The 12307-nt window shown below is 40.0% G+C and overlaps 1 protein-coding gene across 1 annotated transcript in view; it reads left to right on the top strand.

Annotated features, from left to right (window-relative positions):
- RANBP9 (RAN binding protein 9) overlaps nucleotides 1-12307 on the top strand; it is a 134482-nt gene that overhangs the window by 107990 nt on the left and 14185 nt on the right. Inside the window, exon 10 of the mRNA XM_049883989.1 lies at nucleotides 2568-2712. Coding sequence (XP_049739946.1) covers nucleotides 2568-2712 — 145 coding nt within the window. The remainder of the gene's footprint in view (nucleotides 1-2567; nucleotides 2713-12307) is intronic.

The following is a 12307-nucleotide window of genomic DNA, read 5'->3' as shown; positions in this document are numbered from 1 at the left end:
AGGTTATTAGCCTACACTGAAAATGAGTGGTCATTAGAAGTTAAATATAGATATTTGATAATAAAAAGATAATTGTGTGTTTTCATAAAATATAAATGTAAAGGTGATTTGGCTGTGATATTTTATGGCACTGATCACCACATCTAGCTGGACTGCCTGTCTCTCTATCTGCCTTCTTTCTCAGCCGAGCTTCTTGACAGGGTCTGCTCTCTACCCTGTTCATTTTCTCCTGTCCCTTTCTCAGCTCACCAGTCTCACTCTCCATGGCTTTTGGTTTTCTCTTTCTCTTTCTTAAAATTCTCTCCTTTCTTGGCTTTTGTGACATCTGTTCTACAGGTTTATTTTAGCTCCCTCTCAGTCTTTTCTGTGCTTCTGTCTTTAATTTTGTGTTTCCCCAGATGTTAGCTTTCCTCTGTATATTTGTCTAAAATAAAAAATGGTATTTCTTTTCCTTTCATAGAGTAACATCTTTGCTGTTCTCAGTCAGGACTACAACTGTCTCTTTCTGGATTGCCACCTCTTAGCATACACCGCCATCCTGCACATGGGGATGATTCTCATGTCTGTACCCTTTACCACCCCCCCTCTTGAATATCATACAACCACTTCAGGCTTGGCTTGCCCAAAGCAACTGCTCATATTTCTGCAAAGCTTCTTTCCTGAATTTTCCCCATCTTAGTTAGTGATACTACTGTCCATTCAGTCACCCGAAGCCAAAAAATCAGGGAGTAATTGTAGCCTTTTAACTTCACTCTAACTAGTCCACATCCTATCAGCCACACATCAGTTTTCCTCCTCTGTGTGGTTCAAATCTCTTTTCTCTGCCATAGTCCAAGACCATCACTGCTTTCTGACCGGGCAGCTGTACCAACCACCTAACCATTCTCCATATCTCTAGTCTAATCCCTTTCAATTATTCTTCCGTGCTTATGCCAGAGCAATCTTTTTAAAACTCAGATCTGAGGGTGGGGTGGGAAAAACACTAACTAGATGATAGATATTGGTAAGTGGTAACTTTGTTGAAGGGTAAGACAGTACACAATACTGGGGAATTCAGCACAGCTTGACCAGAGCGAAGTTGTAGAAGCTTCACAGACAGAGCCAAATGCCATGAAAAACCAAGCTGCTGGGCTCAGGGATGGGGACCACACAGTCTTGGAGGATATATAGCTCAATTGGTATAACATAGTCTGTAAAGAAAATGTTACACATCCAACTGTAGTGAGCAGCGACTGGGGTCTTAAAAGCCTGTGAGTGGCCATCTAAGGTACAACAGGTCCCATCCCAGCTGGAGCAAAGGAGAATGAAGAAGACACAAGGGAAAGATTAGTTCAAAGGATTAATGGACCACAACTATCACAACTGCCACCAGACTGAGCCCCGAACAGCTAGATGATGCCTGGTTATAACCACTGACTGCCCTGGCAGGGGTCACAATAGAGGGTCCTAGACAGAGTGGAGAAAAATGTAGAACAAAGTTCAAATTAAAAAAAAGACCAACCTTATAGGTCTAACAGAGACTAAAGGAACTCTAAGAGTATGGCCCCTGGACACCCTTCTAACTCAGTACTGAAGTCACTCCTGAGATTCACCCTTCAGCCAAAGATTAGACAGGTCTATAGGGCCAACAATAACACGTGTGAGGAGCGTGCTTCATAGTTCAATCATGTATATGAGACTAATGGGTACACCAGCCCAAAAGCAAAGTCAAGAAGGCAGGGACAGGAAAACTGGATGAATGGAAACAGAGACCCTGGGGTGGAGAAGGGGAGAGTGTTGACACATCTCAGGGTTGGCAACCAATGTCACAAAACAATTTGTGTATTAACTGTTTAATGAGAAACTAATCTGTAAACTTTCACCTAAAGCACAATTAAAAAAAAAAAAAACCCTCACATCTGAACATAGGCTTTTGCTTACTGTTTTTTAATGACTTTCCACAAGTCTGAGCAAAATTCAGAGTCCTTTACTTTAACATAAAAAGTCTCATCTCCATCTTGCACCTCAGTAATGCCAAGCTCTTTTCAGTTAGTGAAGGCTTCCTGTTATAATGCTTATGTGCCTTCACGTATGTCATTTCTTTTACATGAAATACTCCTTTTCCCTTCTCCACCTCATGTTTTGCTATTAATATTTTATATACGTGTGTCTTGTTGCTTGGGGATAGTTTCATTCCTCCTAAAAAAAGAACCGTAATTGCTAGCTTTAATTAAGTAAATCGTCGATACTTAGCTGTCTGACAAATTTCTTAAGTTCTTTGAGCCTCAGTGTATTCGTGGGTAAAATGGGGGTGATAATATTACTGTCCTCATAGGGGGATTAACTATGAGATCTGTAGTTAATCCTTCAATAGATGTTAGAAGAAGTGATTGATAATTATAGCTCACAATTAAGTATTCTTAAATACCTTTTCAAAAAAGTTATCTGTTTACTGTTTAAGTAGGCCACTGATGCACCTACATTATAAAAGTCTTGAATTAAAAAAGTCAAAATATGAGGACATTATTTCCAGTCAAATCAGTAAGTTAGTGTGTTTCCATGTGGTGTCTTTTTCTTCCTTTTTTAAGGTTTCGAAAGCTGTAGTAATGGTGTAATATCAAATAAAGCACATCAATCATATTGCCATAGTAAACACCAGTCGTCCAGTTTGAATGTACCAGAACTCAACAGTATAAATATGTCGAGATCACAGCAAGTTAATAACTTCACCAGGTAGGTGATTTCCCCAGCATTTGCATTCATGTAAACATCCTAATTATAGGTGTCATTATTGTTAATAATTTTGAAAGAAATTATATGGCGTATAGTGGGGATCTGGGAGTTCCCAAGTCCCCAGAGAATAAAAGGGTAAGAAATAAGTTCCCGAGGCTTTTCTGTCTCCCAGCATGCATGTGGGCTCTTTTCCTAATTCCTTTCTCTGCTTCTCTATACTCTCTTCCCACCGATGGGGTTATAGGAGCAAGTTCAGGGCTCTGTGTATTCTTGTCATCCTGCCAACCACAGATCATATACAGGTGATCACGTAAATGCCATTTGTTACCAAGTTAAGTTTTGGAGTATATTCAGCCTATAATGTTAGGAAGATACATGTATAACTGTTCTTTTCTCTCTGTGTGGGATTTTTTTTTAGTATAAATGGTGTAGAATGTTTTCTGAATTCCAAATGACTGACTGTGAAGAAGCTGTTTCGAAAACCTTTCTTTAGATAGCTTGCATGTAGCAGATGGTTAAGTCATTCAGTAAACATATTTTGAGAACATGTTGGGTGCCAAACGTTCTGTTAGGCATTGGGGATACAAAGGTGACTGACCTAGTCTCTGACTTTGAAGAGCTTTAAGGAAAGTGACATTTTACTCTGTATACTACAACCTTTGTCATGCTTGGGTTTTTTTTTTTTTTTTTTCTTTTTTTATAATAACTTTTATTAAGCTTCAAGTGAACGTTTACAAATCCAATCAGTCTGTCACATATAAGTTTACATACATCTCACTCCCTACTCCCACTTACTCTCCCCGTCTTGAGTCAGCCCTTTCAGTCTCTCCTTTCTTGACAATTTTGCCGGCTTCCCTCTCTCTCTATCCTCCCATCCCCCCTCCAGACAAGAGTTGCCAACACAATCTCAAGTGTACACCTGATATAATTAGCTCACTCTTCATCAGCGTCTCTCTCCCACCCGCTGACCAGTCCCTTTCATGTCTGATGAGTTGTCTTCAGGGATGGTTCCTGTCCTGTGTCAACAGAAGGTCTGGAGAGCATGACCGCCGGGATTCCTCCAGTCTCAGTCAGACCATTAAGTTTGGTCTTCTTATGAGAATTTGGGGTCTGCATCCCACTGCTCTCCTGCTCCCTCAGGGGTCCTCTGCTGAGCTCCCTGTCAGGGCAGTCATCGATTGTGGCCGGGCACCAACTAGTTCTTCTGGTCTCAGGATGATGTAGGTCTCTGGTTCATGTGGCCCTTTCTGTCTCTTGGGCTCTTAGTTGTCATGTGGGCTTGGTGTTCTTCATTTTCCTTTGCTCCAGGTGGGTTGAGACCAATTGCTGCATCTTAGATGGCTGCTTGTTAGCATTTAAGACCCCAGACGCCACATTTCAAAGTGGGATGCAGAATGATTTCATAATAGAATTATTTTGCCAATTGACTTAGAAGTCCCCGCAAACCATGTTCCCCAGACCCCCGCGCTTGCTCCGCTGAGCTTTGAAGCATTCATTTTATCCCGGAAACTTCTTTGCTTTTGGTCCAGTCCAATTGAGCTGACCTTCCATGTATTGAGTGTTGTCTTTCCCTTCACCTAAAGCAGTTCTTATCTACTGATTAATCAATAAAAAAACCCTCTCCCACCCTCCCTCCCTCCCCCCCTCGTAACCACAAAAGTATGTGTTCTTCTCAGGTTTACTATTTCTCAAGATCTTATAATAGTGGTCTTATACAGTATTTGTCCTTTTGCCTCTGACTCATTTCGCTCAGCATAATGCCTTCCAGGTTCCTCCATGTTATGAAATGTTTCAGAGATTCGTCACTGTTCTTTATCGATGCGTAGTATTCCATTGTGTGAATATACCACAATTTATTTACCCATTCATCCGTTGATGGACACCTTGGTTGCTTCCAACTTTTTGCTATTGTAAACAGAGCTGCAATAAACATGGGTGTGCATATATCTGTTTGTATGAAGGCTCTTGTATCTCTAGGGTATATTCCGAGGAGTGGGATTTCTGGGTTGTATGGTAGTTCTATTTCTAACTGTTTAAGATAACGCCAGATAGATTTCCAAAGTGGTTGTACCATTTTACATTCCCACCAGCAGTGTATGAGAGTTCCAATCTCTCCGCAGCCTCTCCAACATTTATTATTTTGTGTTTTTTGGATTAATGCCAGCCTTGCTGGTGTGAGATGGAATCTCATCGTAGTTTTAATTTGCATTTCTCTAATGGCTAATGATCGAGAGCATTTTCTCATGTATCTGTTGGCTGCCTGAATATCTTCTTTAGAGAAATGTGTGTTCATATCCTTTGCCCACTTCTTGATTGGGTTGTTTGTCTTTTTGTGGTTGAGTTTTGACAGAATCATGTAGATTTTAGAGATCAGGCGCTGGTCGGAGATGTCATAGCTGAAAATTCTTTCCCAATCTGTAGGTGGTCTTTTTACTCTTTTGGTGAAGTCTTTAGATGAGCATAGGTGTTTGATTTTTAGGAGCTCCCAGTTATCGGGTTTCTCTTCATCATTTTTGGTAATGTTTTGTATTCTGTTTATACCTTGTATTAGGGCTCCTAGGGTTGTCCCAATTTTTTCTTCCATGATCTTTATCGTTTTAGTCTTTATGTTTAGGTCTTTGATCCACTTGGAGTTAGTTTTTGTGCATGGTGTGAGGTATGGGTCCTGTTTCATTTTTTTGCAAATGGATATCCAGTTATGCCAGCACCATTTGTTAAAAAGGCTGTCTTTTCCCCAGTTAATTGACACTGGTCCTTTGTCAAATATCAGCTGCTCATACGTGGATGGATCTATGTCTGGGTTCTCAATTCTGTTCCATTGGTCTATGTGTCTGTTGTTGTACCAATACCAGGCTGTTTTGACTACTGTGGCTGTATAATAGGTTCTGAAGTCAGGTAAGGTGAGGCCTCCCACTTTCTTCTTCTTTTTCAGTAGTGCTTTGCTTATCCGGGGCTTTTTTCCCTTCCATATGAAATTGGTGATTTGTTTCTCTATCCCCTTAAAATATGACATTGGAATTTGGATCGGAAGTGCGTTAAATGTATAGATGGCTTTTGGTAGAATAGACATTTTTACTATGTTAAGTCTTCCTATCCATGAGCAAGGTATGTTTTTCCACTTAAGTATGTCCTTTTGAATTTCTTGTAGTAGAGCTTTGTAGTTTTCTTTGTATAGGTCTTTTACATCCTTGGTAAGATTTATTCCTAAGTATCTTATCTTCTTGGGGGCTACCGTGAATGGTATTGATTTGGTTATTTCCTCTTCGGTGTTCTTTTTGTTGATGTAGAGGAATCCAAGTGATTTTTGTATGTTTATTTTATAACCTGAGACTCTGCCAAACTCTTCTATTAGTTTCAGTAGTTTTCTGGAGGATTCCTTAGGGTTTTCTGTGTATATAATCATGTCATCTGCAAATAGTGATAACTTTACTTCTTCCTTGCCAATCCGGATACCTTTTATTTCTTTGTCTAGCCTGATTGCCCTGGCTAAGACTTCCAACACGATGTTGAATAAGAGCGGTGATAAAGGGCATCCTTGTCTGGTTCCCGTTCTCAAGGGAAATGCTTTCAGGTTCTCTCCATTTAGAGTGATATTGGCTGTTGGCTTTGCATAGATGCCCTTTATTATGTTGAGGAATTTTCCTTCAATTCCTATTTTGGTAAGAGTTTTTATCATAAATGGGTGTTGGACTTTGTCAAATGCCTTTTCTGCATCAATTGATAAGATCATGTGGTTTTTGTCTTTTGTTTTATTTATGTGATGGATTACATTAATGGTTTTTCTGATATTAAACCAGCCTTGCATACCTGGTATAAATCCCACTTGATCAGGGTGAATTATTTTTTTGATGTGTTGTTGGATTCTATTGGCTAGAATTTTGTTGAGGATTTTTGCATCAATGTTCATGAGGGATATAGGTCTATAATTTTCTTTTTTGGTAATGTCTTTACCTGGTTTTGGTATCAGGGAGATGGTGGCTTCATAGAATGAGTTGGGTAGTATTCCGTCATTTTCTATGCTTTGGAATACCTTTAGTAGTAGTGGTGTTAACTCTTCTCTGAAAATTTGGTAGAACTCTGCAGTGAAGCCGTCCGGGCCAGGACTTTTTTTTGTTGGGAGTTTTTTGATTACCGTTTCAATCTCTTTTTTTGTTATGGGTCTATTTAGTTGTTCTGCTTCTGAATGTGTTAGTTTAGGTAGGTAGTGTTTTTCAAGGAATTCATCCATTTCTTCTAGGTTTTCAAATTTGTTAGAGTACAATTTTTCATAATAATCTGAAATGATTCTTTTAATTTCATTTGGTTCTGTTGTGATGTGGTCCTTCTCATTTCTTATTCGGGTTATTTGTTTCCTTTCCTGTATTTCTTTAGTCAGTCTAGCCAATGGTTTATCAATTTTGTTAATTTTTTCAAAGAACCAGCTTTTGGCTTTGTTAATTCTTTCAATTGTTTTTCTGTTCTCTAATTCATTTAGTTCAGCTCTAATTTTTATTATTTGTTTTCTTCTGGTGCCTGATGGATTCTTTTGTTGCTCACTTTCTATTTGTTCAAGTTGTAGGGACAGTTCTCTGATTTTGGCTCTTTCTTCTTTTTGTATGTGTGCATTTATTGATATAAATTGACCTCTGAGCACTGCTTTTGCTGTGTCCCAGAGGTTTTGATAGGAAGTATTTTCATTCTCGTTGCTGTCTATGAATTTCCTTATTCCCTCCTTGATGTCTTCTATAACCCAGTCTTTTTTCAGGAGGGTATTGTTCATTTTCCAAGTATTTGATTTCTTTTCCCTCGTTCTTCTGTTATTGATCTCTAGTTTTATTGCCTTGTGGTCTGAGAAGATGCTTTGTAATATTTCGATGTTTTGGACTCTGCAAAGGTTTGTTTTATGACCTAATATGTGGTCTATTCTAGAGAATGTTCCATGTGCGCTAGAAAAAAAAGTATATTTTGCAGCAGTTGGGTGGAGAGTTCTGTATAAGTCAATGAGGTCAAGTTGGTTGATTGTTGTAATTAGATCTTCCGTGTCTCTGTTGAGCTTCTTACTGGATGTCCTGTCCTTCTCCGAAAGGGGTGTGTTGAAGTCTCCTACTATAATTGTGGAGGTATCTATCTCGCTTTTCAGTTCTGTTAAAATTTGATTTATATATCTTGCAGCCCTGTCATTGGGTGCGTAAATATTTAATATGGTTATGTCTTCCTGATCAATTGTCCCTTTTATCATTATATAGTGTCCTTCTTTATCCTTTGTGGTGGATTTAAGTCTAAAGTCTATTTTGTCAGAAATTAATATGGCTACTCCTCTTCTTTTTTGCTTATTGTTTGCTTGATATACTTTTTTCCATCCTTTGAGTTTTAGTTTGTTTGTGTCTCTAAGTCTAAGGTGTGTCTCTTGTAGGCAGCATATAGATGGATCGTGTTTCTTTATCCAGTCTGTGACTCTCTGTCTCTTTATTGGTGCATTTAGTCCATTTACATTCAGGGTAATTATAGATAAATAAGTTTTTAGTGCTGTCATTTTGATGCCTTTTTATGTGTGTTGTTGACAGTTTCATTTTTCCACATACTTTTTTGTGCTGAGGCGTTTTTCTTAGTAAATTGTGAGATCCTCACTTTCATAGTGTTTGACTTTATGTTAGTTGAGTCGTTACGTTTTTCTTGGTTTTTGTCTTGAGTTATAGAGTTGTTATACCTTTTTGTGGTTACCTCATTATATACCCCTATTTTTCTAAGTAAAAACCTAACTTGTATTGTTCTATATCGCCTTGTATCACTCTCCATATGGCAGTTCAATGCCTCCTGTATTTAGTCCCTCTTTTTGATTATTGTGATCTTTTACCTATTGACTTCCATGATTCCCTGTTATGTGTATTTTTTTTTAATTAATCTTAATTTGTTTGTTTTTGTGATTTCCCTATTTGAGTTGATATCAGGACGTTCTGTTTTGTGACCTTGTGTTGTGCTGATATCTGATATTATTGGTTCTCTGACCAAACAATATCCTTTAGTATTTCTTGTAGCTTTGGTTTGGTTTTTGCAAATTCTCTAAACTTGTGTTTGTCTGTAAATATCTTAATTTCGCCTTCATATTTCAGAGAGAGTTTTGCTGGATATATGATCCTTGGTTGGCAGTTCTTCTCCTTCAGTGTTCTGTATATGTCGTCCCATTCCCTTCTTGCCTGCATGGTTTCTGCTGAGTAGTCAGAACATATTCTTATTGATTCTCCCTTGAAGGAAACCTTTCTTTTCTCCCTGGCTGCTTTTAAAATTTTCTGTTTATCTTTGGTTTTGGTGAGTTTGATGATAATATGTCTTGGTGTTTTTCTTTTTGGATCAATCTTAAATGGGGTTCGATGAGCATCTTGGATAGATATCCTTTCGTTTTTCATGATGTCAGGGAAGTTTTCTGTCAGAAGTTCTTCAACTATTTTCTCTGTGTTTTCTGTCCCCCCTCCCTGTTCTGGGACTCCAATCACCCGCAGGTTATCCTTCTTGATAGAGTCCCACATAATTCTTAGGGTTTCTTCATTTTTTTTAATTCTTTTATCTGATTTTTTTTCAGCTATGTTGGTGTTGATTCCCTGGTCCTCCAGATGTCCCAGTCTGCATTCTAATTGCTCGAGTCTGCTCCTCTGACTTCCTAGTGTGTTGTCTAATTCTGTTATTTTATTGTTAATCTTTTGGATTTCTACATGTTGTCTCTCTATGGATTCTTGCAACTTATTAATTTTTCCAGTATGTTCTTGAATAATCTTTTTGAGTTCTTCAACAGTTTTATCAGTGTGTTCCTTGGCTTTTTCTGCAGATATCCTAATTTCATTTGTGATATCATTAAGCATTCTGTAAATTAGTTTTTTATATTCTGTATCTGATAATTCCAAAATTGTATCTTCATTTGGGAAAGATTTTGATTCTTTTGTTTGGGGAGTTGGAGAAGCTGTCACGGTCTGCTTCTTTAAGTGGTTTGATATGGATTGTTGTCTCCGAGCCATCACTGGGAAACTAGTTTTTCCAGAAAATCCGCTAAAAAAAAACTGCAGTCAGATCCCTATCAGAGTTCTCCCTCTGGCTCAGGCTATTCAGATGTTAATGAAGCCGCCTGGGGAGGGTGGGGGAGGGAACAGAGAGATAGGAGAGTAGCACCTCAGAATATAGCCAGAGTTGCTTGTCTTGCTTGGAAAGACTATTATATCTGAGATTCCCGCGGGCGCGTCGCCTATGTGTGCTGTCTGTGTGGAGATTGCCCCCGGGGGGTCTGGCCCGCTGGAGTCACGGTCAGATCCTCCGCTTCCAGCCCCACGCCCAGCGTCAAGGCTCCCCTACTGGGACGGTGCACTCTCGACTCCAAAATCAGTCGCTGCCTCCCGGGGACTTCTCGTCCCTCCAGCCGCGTGGCCGTGCCGCCCCCGTGAACCAGGTGGGCCCCCTCCCGGGGTTAGTTCAGATGGGTGGAGTAGCTCCCTGTGCTTGTGCCGCGACCGAGTGTCCCGGCTGGAACGCTGTTCTCCCCGCTCCAATACCAGTCGCTGCCTCCCGGGGACTTCTCCTACCGGCTGCGTCCCACGCCGCCCGCGCGACCCGGATGGTCACCTTCCCGGGGTTAGTTCAGGGGGTGGAGCAACTCTCCGTGTTTATGGCGTACCTGCGTGCAGTCCAAATCCCTGTGGGACGGTTCCCCGGCTCGGGTGCTGCTCTTTCTGCTCCAAGATCAGTCACTGCCTCCCGGGGACTTCTCCTAACGGCTGCGTCCCACGCCGCCCGTGGAACCGGCTAGTCCCCCTCCCGGGGTTAGTTCAGGGGGGTGGAGCAGGTCTCTGTGCTTGTGCCGTACCTGACTGGTATGCTGGCTCCAGGCTCTGGAAACAATCGCTGCTTCCCCGTATTAGTTCGTTCTCCGTCTCTAAATCTGTGTTTGTTCAGGGTTCGTAGATTGTTATGTATGTGATCGATTCACTTGTTTTTCCGTGTCTTTGTTGTAAGAGGGATCCGAGGTAGCGTCTGCCTAGTCCGCCATCTTGGCTCCGCCTCCATGCTTGGGTTTTAATTTTCATGAAATCAGAGTTCGTGCATTGTTATCATTTGAATTGAATACTAGTGTGCACAAACAAATTCTTGTGATTGAGCCTACACAGCCCTCAGCATCGTAATCTCAACTTGGTTCAGGTCTAGTGAAATGATAACTTTTGTGTTCATAAAAATAACGGATAGACTTACCAGTTTCATGGTAGTTTGGCCCTGTAACATAAATCGGTTGGTTGAACTCTACATTTGGGGGGAATGTTCTAGTCAGTACAAAATTTTCATATTGAAAGAGAGAACGTTACTGAAAGATGAGAAAGTAGATAAATTTTACTGTGGTGTCTTGATGGAAATATGATTTAAAAGCTAAAGGTTAGTACTTCATTGAACTTTATAGTACTTCATCACTGATAGGAAGTTCTGCCATTGTTTGCAGATAAGATTGCAGTCAGTTTGTGGGTTTTTCTCTTAAGTATTATACGCATGGGAGGAAGTTGCTACAGAGACCTGTTATTACCTGAGTTCAAGGGGCTGATGACATAGCATCCTCCTTTCTGCACAGTATAGAAGGGGAAGAAAATAAGCTTTTAGGCAACCTTATATTTTATATGTGATAATGGCTTTCCTTCCAACAAGACTGTGAAGTAGAGAGAGATGGTATTAACTATTAAAAAACCATTTTACAGATGTAGAGCTGAATATCAGAAAAGTAAATGATTTTTTTTAAGGGTCAGTAACTGGTAGCTTGTAAGTCGCAGAGCTGAGACTAGTGCCCAAGATTTTGGACTTCCAAATGTGCGTTTTTCCATTACACCTCCCACCTTCTGAAATGCTCTTCTCCCTGTCCTCCCTAACCCCCACTTAGCTTCTCTTCAAGCTGTAAAACTCAGTTCAGATGTCACCTCTTCCAGGATGTGTTTCTGGATTTACACCCCCACTAAACAATCTAGATTATATGTTGTGTCGCTTCTTGTGCTTAACTTTCATCATATTAGTGATCACTCTGTAATATAATCACTTAATTAGCTTTTATCTGTCTTTTCCCTGGAGTTTCTCTATGCGTCTATTTACTTTACAGATTTTAAATAATGAGGACAAATGCTGAAGTGTCAAGACTATTAAGGAAGGAATAGTCTAGAAGTGGAATGAATATGAGGGCAAGAAAGAGGTGAAGTGGGTTCCAGGAGTGAGTTCGTTAGTTTCAGTGTACGGCTTTCCTTTACCTGCTCGAAATGGATTCTGTGGGGAGAGGCTGGGCGAGAGGTGATTGAGAGAACCAGCTGCGGATCTGGGTTTGAAAAGTAGTAGAACTCCTTGTGCTGGTGTGTGATTTCTCCACATTGATGGTAAAGCCCTAAAAACACTACATTTTTACACAAGAAATCTTTTTTCCCCCTTATTTCTAAGGGTACAAAGTTGCTAAAAATCAGCTACATACTTGACTTTGAATACTTTTGAGATTTAACTAAGTATCTTTTTTGCAGATTGCTGTTGCCTTTTGAAGCCAGTTATGCAGTTGGGTAATTATTTTAAATTAAGCTGCAAGTGTGATATTTCTAAAATGAGGTTTGTTTTTCCGTTT

This window comes from Elephas maximus, chromosome 1 (assembly GCF_024166365.1).
Source record: "Elephas maximus indicus isolate mEleMax1 chromosome 1, mEleMax1 primary haplotype, whole genome shotgun sequence".
Classification (NCBI taxonomy): Eukaryota; Metazoa; Chordata; class Mammalia; order Proboscidea; family Elephantidae; genus Elephas; species Elephas maximus.
This window is presented reverse-complemented; position numbering and strand designations above follow the sequence as displayed.